Below are 14,840 nucleotides of genomic sequence, written 5' to 3' on the forward strand. Positions count from 1 at the left end.
GTGGAAGTTGTTCATCTTGACCTCAGTAAGGTTGCTGATACTGTTGCCCACAACACCCTCACAGCCAAAAGGGTGAAGTGCTGACTAGATAGGTAGACAGTGAGATAAACTGAGAAATGGCTGAACTTCTGGGTTCAAAGGCTTCTGATTGGTGTCAGGAAGTCCAGCTGGAGATCCATCACTAGTGGTGTAGCTCAGCAGTTACTGCTGTTTAACACCTTCGTTAGTGACCTGGATGGTAAGACAAAGTGTGCCCTCAGCAAGTTTGCAGACAATACAAAATTTGGAGGAGTGGCTGATACACCAGCTGGTTGTGTTTCCATTCAGAAGGCTCTTGATATGCTGGAGAAATAGGGCAAGGGGAACCTTCTGCATTTCAACAATGGAAAATGTCAAGTCCTGCATCTGGGAAGGAATAACCCCAAGCCACCAGGACAGGTTGGGGGCTGTCCAGATGAAGAGGACCTGATGGGTCCTGGTAGCAGAAAAAAAAGCTGAATATGAGCCAGCAATGTATCCCTGTGGCAAAGGTGGCTGACAGCCTCCTGGACTGCATTAGGAAGAGCACCACCATCAGGGTCTAGGGAGATGATCCTTTTCCTCTACTCTGTAATACTGACGCCACATACAGAGTGCTGTGTCCAGTTCAGGGCTTTCCAGCACGAGACATACACTGCAGAGTCCAGGCAAAAGGCCACAAAGATGATTAAGGGACTGAAGCATCTACTATACAAGCAGAGACTGACAGAGCTGGGACTGTTTAAACTTCAGGAAGGTGGCTGGGGGTAGATCTTATCCATGTATATAAATACTCAATATGGATGAGTAAAGAAGATATAGAGACTCTTCTTACTGGTGCCTGGTGATGGAGTAAGACAATGCCCAGAGACCCCTTCCAATCTCAAAAATTTTGAGCAATTTTGTGTTACTGGACTATTTTCTTGTCCGCTCCAAGGATTTACTGGACTGCTCTCAGGATAAGTTGTCATGGGTTAAAATGCTTCACTGAAGTTTTCTAGTCAAGAATTTACCAAGTTTTCATAATGCAACTTGCTTCTTCATTTCTATAGGTCTGGATTAATTTCCTTGCATGTGACAAAAACCACAACCCACTGTTACTCTTGGATCAAACTGATATAAACTATTTTTTCCTGTTCAAATTTATGAAGCACTGTACACCATCAGCAGAAGATTATTTGTCAAAAACACAAGGCTTAAACAAATGCAGCTTTAAAAATATTAGTCCAATTTCTAGGACTTCTATGGTTCAAATTCACCCTACAGAAGTATCTTCCTTCAGACCTCTCTAACAATTTTTTCACCAGAGAATGTCCACTCTCTCTCAAAAACATAATCACATCAAAAATAATCTCTTATCTCCAAAAAGATTAAAAACCTGAATTCTGGGATTATTACCCTTAGTCCCTCTAAAACACAGTAGAATATTCCACTGCAATTGAAGTTGTTTAAAAGGTATGAACTAACTTCCAGAAATTATAGTCTATGCCCATTTTCAGGATGAAAATACACTGCTTCAACTTTTTCCAGACTGTTGTAATGATGTAAGAAGCTACAGTGAGTACATACACATCATTTCAGTATTTTTTCTTGATATTCCTTTTCAACATTGTACATCACTGTAATTAACACTGCAGTTACTTTTAATGCCTGTATTCCTGTGTAAAATAAAGCAGTAGAAATGCTGCTTCAAACTGAAAACTATTGATCCATCTAGATTAAACCTGGGTTGCAACATTACACCATCTTTTTAAAACAGAATCCCAAACATTAGAAGAGAAGACTAAGCATTCTGAAGATTTAAAAACTGAATGAAAACAGCAAGAAAAGATCAAGACTTTTTGTCTGGAAAATCCACAGTACAAAAATCTGCTCTTCTTTTATTATGTACTGCCTCACTTGATACAAAGCAAGAAAAGCTTGTCATATCTAGAACACTTATTAATTTCTTAAAACGTTATTTCTCAAAGTCTCACCTAATTTTTAATCACCTTGTGACCTGTTTAGGAACAAATACTTTATATAAAACACAAAATACTGCATTTTGAAAAGGTAATATAAATTACATCTTTAAGCAGTTGGCAAACTGGTTACAGCTTGATACTAACAAGAATGATAACAGAGAAACACCTCTCACAAGTACAACCCAAACATGGGAAGCTAGATCAAAGGAAAAGTGACCAGTACAATCTTCAATCTATAAAATTAAAATATTGAAAAATTTCAGTGACATAAAAAGCCCCAGAAAATTATGTATCAGTACAGTAGTCAACTAATTTCATGAAGCATTTTGTGTATTAAACCTGACCAGAAGATACTTGCGTTGCATAATGACAATCCTTTTGCATGAGAAATGCTATTTTCGTGATTTCGATTAAAAATTTAAGAAAGCAATAGACTATACATAAAAATCCTATGATTTTTGTTTTGCTTTTTGATTTTCCAGATGATGCAATATCCGTGTAACAATGGGTAAAGCTTTCAGACAAAAGCATTTTTTTTACAATTAAATATGTTCCTTTAAAAAGAAGGCAAAACCAACCTCACTTCAAAGACAACTTCAAAATTAAACCACTACGGTTCTGAATACTGCTGATGTGGCTATGTATTTTTATTCTGCTGACATAAGCATGTGAATTAATCTTATTAAAAAGCTGACCAAAACTTGAGTACCTGAGTCTTAGTTTTCAGGCTTTTTAAAGGAACCCCTCCTCCTGGTGATACACCTTTTAATTCATCCTTTAACTTGGTAATGCTATTTGTCAAAATTTCCAGTGTTTTCATGATTTCTGCTTTGTCTTCTGACTTCATAGCTTTATTCTTCTCCAGCTTTGAAATCAGCATCTGTTCAATGTAAAAAACCAATTTTTGTTTAGCAACTACTATTACAGAGCTGTTTTCCAGTACTCATTACAACTAAGGGAAAAACAGAATATTGCATTTCTCTTGTTGTGAACTTCAAACTCAACATACGGAGCTTTTATTAGTTTACATTACAATAAAACCTTTGTCTGAATCTCCAATTGATTTGCTAATGCATCTGATATCTCCATTTCATTTGGACAGATTTGCTAAAGATACTCAAATAATTACAAAACTTTTATTCAACTTAAATGACGTTTTGGCCTTTTTCTCCTCCTAAGCCTAAGTACATACATTTTCTATATCAATCTCCCCGGCTCTTGTCAAGTAGAACTCTCAAGCTTTCACTTCTCCCAAAAAACATGCATGTTGCACCCAAATTAGGCAATTTCAACTACAACTGCACTTAAAATTGCATAAGCTTGTAGTTTTAAGTGAACTGACAAAGACAAGTTAGATTAAAACTCTAAACTTAGAATGGTATTATCACATTATTTTAAGAGAACACTTATTTTACAGGCCAGTTTTGTAGCTCATACTTACAAATACTAAAATGTCTTAAATTGAAATGGGATTTTACAACTGAATTGCTTTCTTTAATGCTAATGTTTTACCTTTTGTGTTTCAATGTGCTTCTCTAAGATTTCTTGCTTCTTTTTTCTTACATCTTGTTGAAGTCGTAATGCTTCCTAGAAGCATAAAAAAATGACAAAGTTTCTAGATTTTGAAAAAAATGACAGAAGAATACTAAATTATAGTTGACAAATATACAGTAGCAACTTAACAATAACAAGGAAAAAAACAGTAACAGAAACTGAAGGTACTAACAGGCAGTATTTCAGATTATGTTTTGGAAAGCAATGCACCTCCAAATTAGTAAAGGATCTAATGACTACTCTTAGTTAGATCTGTGCTGGGAAGACGTCATTACTACTTACGTACACAGTAACCCCTTACACAACTCCACTGAAAGCAACATAATACAGTACTGCAAGAGGTACAACACATAAGAGTTTAAATGTGCAAGGACAGTATATTGAATTCAGTCTAAATTAAGTCCCTCAATTAAAACATATTCTCCAGTACAGTTAAAGCAAAAAGAATACATATTGTTTTCTAAAATTAAAGCATTACACAAAGAAACACATCTCTTTTGTGTCTGACTGCTATAACTTGTGAGAAGTACCACTGCTCAATCTGCTAAAAAGAGAATCTTGACATTGCAATGGGAAAATCAAAACAAATTGAAACTGATAAAATTTGACATACTGAACTCAGAAGGAGAAGCAGGAGGAAATGCCACAGCTGCTGTGCTTTGCTCCTACTAATGCTGCTTGAGAGAAAGCAATTGGTTCTTGCTGTCAGATACAGAATGTGTAAGTCTTTAACATTGGGACACTTGCAGAAAACAATTAAGGAGCTTTGATATCAAGCTATTTAATGGGATAAAAGCTGAGAGGTAGAAGATGATTTTGCAGCTCTAGATCACCAAACAACCGGGATCAGACTGCAAGTGAATTATCTTATATAAAGAGTGTAAATGTACAACAGCCATAAAAAAGAAATAGTAATAAGGTTTTTCTGTGTCTTCTGAAATACTGACAAATTCTACTGCATGAAATGTTAGTTTTGCAATACAGTGTGCATTTTTCTGAAGGGAAAGGGAAGATAAGACAGAAGGGTGAATGCTAAGCAAAACTAGTGAGACAGGAAGAAAGAAGGGAGTGAGTCCCACAAAATCATGTTTTTCCACAAGTACTAGTATATTGTAATAGAAATCTCTGAAGACAGGAAGGAACACAACAGCACATGAAAAAAGAGCCAACCCCTTCACATGTCTTCAGTGTCCTTCTCTCAAAAAAAACCCAACCCTACAGCTGTTTATGGTAAGTCAATTTTATTACAAGCTTTTTGCCATTTCACAGGCACTTAGCATCTTAACTTGAAAGGTAAAGGCTCTAATTCTGAAAAACATGTTTTAAGGGACAAATATGAAATGAAATTCCAAGATTAGAAGTGATTTCTTTGAAGTCTGGACCAATGCCACAACTGACATGCAGCTACAAACTGTTATTTCAAATTATATTGGACATCAGTTACAGAAGTTTACCAAATTGGCTAAAAATCCTACTTTAATGGTTACACTACTTTCAACACTTAGGTTTGAATCTAACTTAGTATTGACCTCTTAATTTGTGGTTTGAAACCAGAAAGATAAACACTGTTCTATTATTTAGCTTTCTTAAGGATAAGAATAAAACTGGAAAAGGAGCTTTACTGGGCTCTTCTGAAAATTCTAAGCAAGCTAAACTACAATTGAGCAACCTATTCAAGGCCAAATGCATTTTTGTTGTATTTCCTCTCTAACATTAAAAAAGAGAGAGAGAGATAACCTAATGCTATATGCAGGACAACTATAGTTTGAAAACAATAAAATGCAGAGTCATACAGTTCTCAGTTCTCTCAAGTAAAGAAACAATTTTGGTCACAAGTATAAAATACACTGATATTACTGACAATAATAAATGCCAGTTCCATAAAAGCTTAAGAGAGATGAATAGTGACTATACTATACTCCCTTCTCGCTCACAATAAACCATTACTACCTCAACACAGAGGTTCTGCTTCCAGGAAGAAGTGTTTCACATTTTTAACTTCCAGAGTGTTTTAAACCTGCTCACACTGCCTGAATATACACTGAAAAAATAATAAAACAATGCTGAATTTTCTTGTCCTTTGAAGAGAAATTATGGTGAATTTAATCTTATAGCTAGTTTCATCTATGCTCTGGAGATGAATATACATAGTGCACTATCTCTAGTGGTCACAAGTTCCCGATCTAGGTCTATTTTATAAAGAAGCATATTTAATTTACCTGTTTTTTCTTCTGTGCTTCATTAGAGTCTAGCACGGAAGTGGAAACAACAGGCAAAGATTTCTGTGCTGCCTTCAAAGCAGCAGGGTTGTACACAGTTTTTGTCAAGCCAGTAGAAGTGGATAAAACCTATAGGAGGAAATCATTTTATTTTTTTGCCAGTGAATTTCAATTTATTTTTTTTAAAAAAAAACACAAGTGCTTAAAAATATGTCTTTTCTTTTGTCTGTTTTGATGATATGAAATATAAAAATTTGGTGTAACAATTATATTTGGAGTTGCTGAAGTGAAACCATTTTTAAAGAGGCAGCACCACATCAGATATATAAGAATTATAAACACCAGATTATTCCATATTTCCCTATGGAATTCCATAGAGATTTCACACGTACTTCCAAGTTTCAAATATATAAAATTTGATGTATTTGAGTATGTTAAGGAAACATAAGACTAAGATTTTACCAAGAGTAACCAAAGTTTTTCTTTTTTTATTTTGAAGTTTAAAATCTGATTTTTCATGACGGCATGAATTTTCCGAGCAAAAATTCAACATGATTTTAAAGATTAAGGTCCAAAATAGATACAACAGTTTTCATATGCAGTTTGTGCAAAGTAGAGCTTGCACAATCAACAAGCAGCAACTCAAGTACAGGGAAGTCTTCAACATCATACAGCAAAGGAAGAGACTCCTGTGTCTCTCTGTTCTTTTTCCTACATTTGTAATGAGGTATGAAATTTCTCCATGACTTACTGAAAACACAGTTGCCTGCTTCACAATCTCTCTAAAGTATACTGTGTACATCTCCATAATACCTGAGGATTTGGACTACTCTGTTTTCTTATCACATTCTTTAAAGGACTTTTTGGCCATGTTAATGTTGAAAAATCCATGGCTAAGTGCTGGAGATAATACAAGCATGATCTTGTCTACCTTGTTAGCAAGTCACAGCAATTATGCCATTGGTATAATTTTCAGGAGTTTAAAAATACTTTATATATATATATGTGGAAAATTAAAAGATGCATGCAGAGTCTATTGGTCACCATGCACTCCATAAAATAAGATACAGTGCCCACCAACAGAAGAATAAAGAGACAGCCAAGAAACATTAGAAAGAAGAAAAAAAAACAGATCAGAATAATTTACAACAGGAACGCTTCATATAAAAGCTTTTCACTTTGCTGTGCTATTTACACTATTTCTTCCCATAGTAAAGTATTTTCTAGAGTAGGCAGTGCAGAGAGGAGAGGAAAACAAAAAAAAGCAAAGCATGTTATGGGGTATATTAAAAGGTGATCTAAAATGCTCTAAGCAGGCCATTATAAAGGAGATTAATAAGTTTTTAAAAGTTTCCTTAAAGCACATTAATATATGCACATCCCAATCATATAGTTCCTATTACAAAGTAGCTTTAGGACAGGCTACATCACAAACCGACGATCACGTAAAGACAGAAATATTGATACACTCCTTCTGCCCTGAACTGTCTTCAAGGCAGAGTGAACCATGCTTCCTCATCTCTTTTAATATAAGGACAGGTGCCAAAGCAGGTGTATCTGCATCAACTAATACAGAAGAGCAAGAAGCAACACACTGATGTCTTCTAAACCTCTTAGTACTATTCAAGAGAAGGACCAGTGTGAATATCTTCACAATTTCATAAATTGCAAATCCCTATACAGATCTTAAAAAGCCTCACAATGACTGTTTCATCTACTTTTCCTCCTGCTCTTTGGGAAGCATAGCTACATACTCTCTTACTGTAAATGTAAAGTTTCTGTCAAATCCTGCACTCAGAAGCAAACAAAAATCTAGGACATGACTTCTATGGTTTTGACAGCTGTCAGTCATTTAATGTCTAATGGTTATAGAGCATTATCACTTGCAAACTAAGCAAGGTATTTCTTTGTAAAGGGACTGCAGTAGGTAAAAACAGGTCAAACCAAGTTTCAGAGTCTTGCTAAAATTGCCAAAGGAAACTGCTGCTTCACAGCCAGCCTGTTGATCAGCCCAAGCAGCCCATTAAAATCAAACTCTACTATAATACAACAAAGCGGAAAACTATTTTAGCGTGAATTCACTCTTTGTAGAAAAGTGCTTCAGGATAACTCAACTCTTACGGAATGCGGAAAAAAAAAGTATTTCCACTCAAGCTGAACCAGACTTCCTATTTCTAAAGTATACAGTATTTATGTAAAACATAGTTCAGGAATACACATTAAGAAAATTATCTGCAACTAATTTAGGGCAACACGAATGCAACTGATCAACTGAACAACAAAATGCAGGCAAGAAGCCAAGATCAATGCATTTAGGTGGACTGCTTGGCTTGAAATGAGTTGAAGAGACATCCTCTACAATTACAACTCCACATGAAGTATTGTTACCTTTGTATGCTAAGTACACCATAGTATCTTTAGAGTGAATTTTACTTGTCTGATTCCACTAAATGCATTAACTACCATACTGTAAGGGGGCAGGGGGGAAATGCAGTGAATGCTTCATTCATTTCAGGTCACGTAAATTTTCCAACAGAAGAGATATGTACCTAGGCAGAGGAATCTTGTTACCAGGTAAAACTTGTTGCCTTTCTGCCAAAAGTATTCTCAAATGAATGTTATAAACACTGAGGAAGCCTGTCCTCTAAGGTGCTAAATAGATCTGGATTCATGAACTCTGCTACTAAAGTAAGCACATCAACAACTCCATGAAAATTGCAACCACTGGGCAAAATACATAACTCACAACTACAATTCAGACACACCTTTCCCACCTCATCTCTCTTTGTCCTTCCTACACTGATTGATTTCCACTTTTATCTTTCCACAAGTACTGCAAATTTCAGACCAGGTAAGAGAGTAAACATTTACAGCATCACCTCTTTAAGGGACATAAAAGCCCAAAAAAGTTTTTATAGGAAGACTTTTCATAGATTCACATGTAGTGTCAAAACTCATTTATTTTTAAGACTTATTTCTGCATTCTTCTAACAACTCAGGATCCTGGAACATAACTAGTTATTTTCATGACTGAATAAATGGATCCTATTACATTAAAATGAAAAACACAGAATAGCAGCTTCTGTCTTATGTGGTTGTATTCTTATAATAATTTAGCCATCTGCTAAGCTAAGTTTCAATATATTATACTTGATAAAACTAACCTTTAACAAGTAAATATTTGTAGTTCTGAAACAAAATATTGACACAAGGGGGTTTATAATATTATTAATTCTATCAAAATTAAATGTGAGAGAAAGAATATGAGACATTCTCTTACCTTTTCAGTTGTTGGAGTAACTGGCTTTGACACAAAACCCAGTCTATCCTTCACAGATAATTTAGTCACATTCTAAAAAAAACAAAATACAGTTCAAATATACTTTATGATTATTTTACTGTTTCCTGTGTAATTTCAAATGTTAGGAATTTAGAAAAAACACATTTAACTGATAAAACCACGGACTTTTGAGAAACAATACAAGAAAATAATATTAAAGCAGCTGATAAAGTGAATTTTAGATATTTGACTTTACAGTTACTATACATCTATAAATAGATTGGATAAGACAAAGATTAATTTGGAATCAAAGATTATGCTTTATATTTTTTGCAAGAAGTCCATGACATGCTAGCTGGCATAGAATTAGTTACACAGGCCCTTTTAAATACACTTAACCTTCTTTTTTTAAAAATCTGCTATTTGCAGGTGTCAGTTGCAGAAAGTTTTTATTTGAATTTAAAATACAAATGTTTTCGGAAGTGTGGTAGTCTTCCTTTTCAGAAATAAAACCAAAGTAGTGGCACAATGCTAATAATGACATACTTTTAACATGATAAAAAACTATAAAAGGCCATTTCTAATGGGATTAATATGCCAGATCCTATCATTAGTCATATTGGTACTGTGATTGCATTGTTCCTTGTACCAAGGGTTACATACAAATACTGAAAACACCCTTAGATTTAGATGCTGACCATTGGCCTCTAATGATTTTAACCGCTTAACAGATAAAGTACTAAAAAAAGTATAGCTCTTAGTTATTTGGATAAAACCCAACTTGATTTTGAAATCTGATCACTGCACTTTAAGACAACAATACTGAAATAGTTTCAGAGCCTGCTGGTTTTGGGTTTTCTTTAACCTAAGTAAAAACTATGATACTAAAAATTAAGTACCATGCTTGGGTAAGCGTCCTGGTTTCAGCTGGGGTAGTTAATTTTCTTATTAGTAGCTGGTGCATCCCTGTGTTTTGGGTTTGGTGTGAGAACAATGTTGATTACACACTGATGTTTTTAGCTGTTGCTATGTAATGTTTACACTAAGTCAAGGAATATTTAGTTTCTGAGGCCTTGCCAGCAAGAGGGCCGGAGAGGCACAGGAACTTGGGAGGGGACACGGCTTGAACCGCTGGTTCTGAACTAGCCTAAGAGGTATTCCATACCGTGGTGAGCAGTGGTACTGTGCATCACTGGTTCTCTTTTCTCCCTTCCTTTTGGACTGCACTCCTTCTCCCCTTCTCCCTCCTTTTCACTGTAAGTGCTATTATTATTATTGGTGGTGGTTTTTTAAAAAAATTTATTTCAGTTATTAAATTGTTCTTATCTTAGCCCTCGAGTTTTACATAACTTTCTGATTCTCCTCCCGATCCCTCTGGGTGACGGGGGAGTGATCAAGTGGCTTCAGGTACTTAGTTACTGGTGGGGGTTAAAACACAACAGTAAGAAAGCCAATTTTCATTGCACTGAGGAAAATTTTAATGTTAAAACACCACTCACAATCAAATGAGATGTACATATAAGTAGTAAATGTGTACTTGCACTACATGAGTAACTGTAATGTATGAGCATTCATACACTATGGAACCTATTACATGCAAGAAAGAAAAACATGCCAACTGATTTTTTGACAGTCGTAACATACCTGAGTGACTTCTGTGTTGGCACTCTGTGCTTCTGCAGGCTCAATATTACTTGCAGGTACGGGACCTAATCTCTCCTTGACTGATTGTTTCACTACTGGTAAACTAGGTTGCTGAACTAAGGGTTGTATAACCTGTAACAACGCCCCCCGCCAAAAAAAAAAAGCACATTATTATATTAACAACAAAAGGTTGCTACATACGTAGTTCAATAAATACCCAACGAAATTGCTGTAATGGCATTTTGATTTACATCACTTCTATCATTCAAAAGCTTTTTTCACTTGATGGCAAAAATACACACTTCATGATATTTAGGATGTTATACTGGCTATGTAGTGCATACAGCAATAATATCTATTTTGCACTTGTAGCTCACAGAAGTGATCAAACAACTCTGACCTATTTCTATTAATCATGTCTACTCTGACTACCTAAATTTCAACCTTTTAGAACTGAAGAAACTGTGATAACCAGTCTTCTGACTCCCTTCAGAAGTCTTTCATCATCAAGCATTTGACTATGGAAAGGCAGAATACAAACTTGTACCATAGAGACTCTTGCTTTTTACAGCAATATGTCACTTTTCATCTCCTACGTATTTAACTTGGAGAAAACAGAAGGAAGGATATGGAGACATGCACTCATGGGACTGAGGAAAAAGAAAAGAGCAAGCTAATCTTTGAACCTACCATGGATATGCCCTGACAGCTAGCACCTTGCCTTTTTTTCTTTGACAAAAACATTAAACACATTTAAGACCAAAAAACCATGCTTCCAAGCAAGCTTCCTGTCATATTTATGACCCTCAAGAGGTCACCTAATCCATTCCCTCACTCCAGGACAAAGTCAGCTATACCTAAACCATTTACAGTATCTACCTATGTAGTTCTTACAAATTTCTAATGAAAGAGGTCCTATCGCTTCTCTAGGCAAAAGTGTTTCAGCATCTCCCAGCATTAGAAAATTTTAATATCTAATGTAAATCTCTTCTGCTGCCTTTAAAGCCCAGTACTTCTTGCTTTTTCTACTACAGACAGATGTAGAGAACACATTATTTCTGATTCTTGGCAGAAGCCTTTTATTTGTGGATTAATTATGGTTGACTCCCACCACCTTTACTAAGTACTTCCACTTCTTTCAGAATTTCCACAGTAAGAAATTTCCAAAGTAATCCTGCTGAGGAAACATCAACGCTCAAGAAATTCTGCAGGACCAGATACTAGTGAAGGGGCGACTTAAAAGCCAACTGATTTTTTGTTGAAAAAAATCCAAAAGCCTGTCTTTAGTGTCTGACAAAAAAAATATTGGCCAGAAACCATTATAAATACAGGTAAAATTCATTCAGCTGCAATTAATTAATACACCAGAAATCTTGATAAAAATTCAAATACATATAGTATGTGAAGTACTGTAAGAAAAGAGCTTCCCTACTACTTGTAGATATGATATCAAATACTGATTTCAATGAAAAGGGAAGAAAAAATTCAGGTTCCTGAAAGGATTATGAATTACAAATACCTGTTTACAGACTGAACAATTTGATAACTGTTAAATTCTGGGATAGAAGAACATGAAAGCGCTGCACTTAGAAGTTTAACTTCCTGTTTAAATTTTTCTTAGCACTGTGTGCCCTCTTTTGCCTGTAACATACTTCAAACTGCAGTCTCCTCACACAGGCTGAAAAGTTGTTCTTTGTGAAGTGGGAACCCTTAATACTGTCACCTGGTAGCAAGGGGAATTCGTTCTCTAACCATCAAGTTTAACTTGCCGAAGGTGGTATGTTAGGAAGCTAGTAACATCACTAAAAACTTAACGCTATTTAAAATTGATATTTTGCAAAATCACAAATATACAGATACTTGTTTGGAAACACACAGTTAATACTCCGAAACTGTTCAAGCTATCCTTCTCAAGAGAGGCAATGTTCCTATGAATGCAATGACATACTCCACTGCCCTCTTCTGGCTGATGAGATGTAAGTTGAGCTTAGAAAATAAATACCATTTTGTGCTGGTTTTGGCTGGGGTAGAGTTAATTTTCTTCATAGTAGCTAGTAAGGGGCTGTGTTTTGGATTTATGCTGGAAAAAGCGTTGATAACAGGTGAATGGTTACGTTATTGCTGAGCACCACTTACACAGCAGGAAGGCCTTGTCTGTTCCTCACACACCCCACCAGCAAGCAGGCTGCGGGTGCACAAGAAGCTGGGAGGGAACACAGCTGGGACAGCTGACCCCAACTGACTAAAGGGATATTCCATACGATATGATGTCATGATCAGCAATATAAAGCTGGGGGAAGAAGGAGGAAGGGGGAAACATTCAGAGTGATGGTTGGTGTTTGTCTTTCCAAGTCACCATTAGGTGTGCTGGATCCCTGCTTTCCTGGGGATGGCTGAACACCTGCCTGCCCATGGGAAGTGGTGAATCAATTCCTTGTTTTGCTTTGCTCACATAGGTGGCTTTTGCTTTACTTATTAAACTGTGTTTATCTCAACCTGTGAGTTTTCTCACTTTTACCCTTGCGATTCTCTCCCCCATCCTGCTATGGGGGGAGTGCACAAGTGGCTGCATGGTGCTTAAGGTGCCAGCTAGGGTTAAACCACAACACATTTTGAGTAGCACTAGTTCAGATGAAGCATCAAGGATATTTATAAATTTTAATTCAAAACTCAAATCTAAAGGATGACAATTGAGGAGATGGTGAAATGGGTTTCGTTAAAACTGCATTTTTGTAGATAAAAAGCAGGGCATTTCTTACAAAAGAAAAAGAGGAGGGAGAACTGTTAAAATGCCCTATAGCAGGATTGCTATGGAAAACTGGGTCATTACTTCTGAATGATGATGACATACACCATCCAAAGTAGGAATGTGAAACAGAGCAGCAATTGAAAGAATCCTCTAACAACTCATTTACTCATTATATCAGCATATATAAATAAGTGTTTCTTCTACAGAGCCTGCTTCAGATTTTCTAAGCATAGACTGTGTTGTTCCACAGCAACAGCAAATCCAATAAAGCAGGATACACAAGTATTTAGAAAGACTTGCCACACCATGAGCTAACTGACAAAACTCTCTAGTCAATAACTCAGATGACCTCGGAGAATCGAAGCTTCCGCTTATGTTTGAGTAGAGCCACTACTCCTGCTAACAAATCTGATTTGACTTGCCACAGGTTACAAATCTAAGCTGCACAACAGTAATTGCTGTTTCATATTCTTAGAAAGTTGCCAGTGCTACTATGCACATGACAACTACCAATAGGTGCTCCACTGTGCAATTCATTCCAAAAATGTGGAATACAACAGCTTAGTTGGAAGGGACCAACTATGATCATCTAGTCCAATGTTGCCTGATCACTTCAGGGCTAACCAGAAGTTAAAACATATTATAAAGGGTATTATCCACATGCCTCTTTAGACACTCCGAGGCTTGGGGCAGCAGCCACCTCTAGCAAGCAGTGTGTGACCACCCTCTCTGTAAAAAAATGCTAATGTTGTCAGAACCTCCCCTGAGGCAGCTTTGAACCATTCCCAGGCATCCTGCCATTGTATGACAGGGACATCAGCACCTTCCTCTCCACTTAAAAATGTAAAATGTCCCTGAACCACTCCCACAAATCAGTCTCTCTAATGCAGCTCTCCTCTTACATTGTTTGCATGTCCTCTCTCTCTACATATATATGCATGTATATCTGTATATACATACAGGTACCTTTGTGTAGAACGAATTCTACTGGTACTTTCTATAGCAGTATGCATGCTCAACAGAAAGAGAAAGGAAAAGACTAGATAAAACAAGCACCTTTTGGAAGAAAATAGAGATTATCTTACAAGGAAAATATAACTCTGCTGTCTTTCTTCTCCTCAAAGAAAAAGCCTATACCATTTAAAGCAGAATAGGTATTACTCAGCAGACAGAAGCATCAATTCTTGCTTCACATGAGATGACAACAGAGTGGAATTTTCTGTAAGTCACAGAAGGGCTTTCTTTAAATACCTTCAGTCTTATCTTGCTAATCAACTCCTGAACTTTGTATCTGAGGTCAAAGAATCTACAATTAAAAGAGTACCTTTTGGAAAAGACTCACATGAAGTGTTCATTATTTCGGAAGTACCTAGTTCATTCTCCGTAAACATTTTTTAAAAATGTTTAAAAGA

At 36.1% G+C, this 14,840-nt stretch overlaps 1 protein-coding gene across 5 annotated transcripts in view; it reads right to left on the bottom strand.

Moving 5' to 3' along the window:
- RBM26 (RNA binding motif protein 26) overlaps positions 1-14,840 on the bottom strand; it is a 59,013-nt gene that overhangs the window by 17,186 nt on the left and 26,987 nt on the right. For 4 of the 5 annotated variants that reach the window (XM_080374399.1, XM_080374397.1, XM_080374400.1 and 1 more), the window contains exons 13-17: positions 10,680-10,811; positions 9,036-9,107; positions 5,756-5,884; positions 3,495-3,569; positions 2,692-2,862 (exon numbers count right to left, since the gene is read on the bottom strand). In XM_080374399.1, coding sequence (XP_080230525.1) covers positions 2,692-2,862; positions 3,495-3,569; positions 5,756-5,884; positions 9,036-9,107; positions 10,680-10,811 — 579 coding nt within the window. The remainder of the gene's footprint in view (positions 1-2,691; positions 2,863-3,494; positions 3,570-5,755; positions 5,885-9,035; positions 9,108-10,679; positions 10,812-14,840) is intronic. The other variant, XM_080374401.1, reaches the window with a different exon arrangement.

This window comes from Falco punctatus (genome assembly GCF_963210335.1).
Source record: "Falco punctatus genome assembly, chromosome: 2".
NCBI classification, from domain to species: Eukaryota; Metazoa; Chordata; class Aves; order Falconiformes; family Falconidae; genus Falco; species Falco punctatus.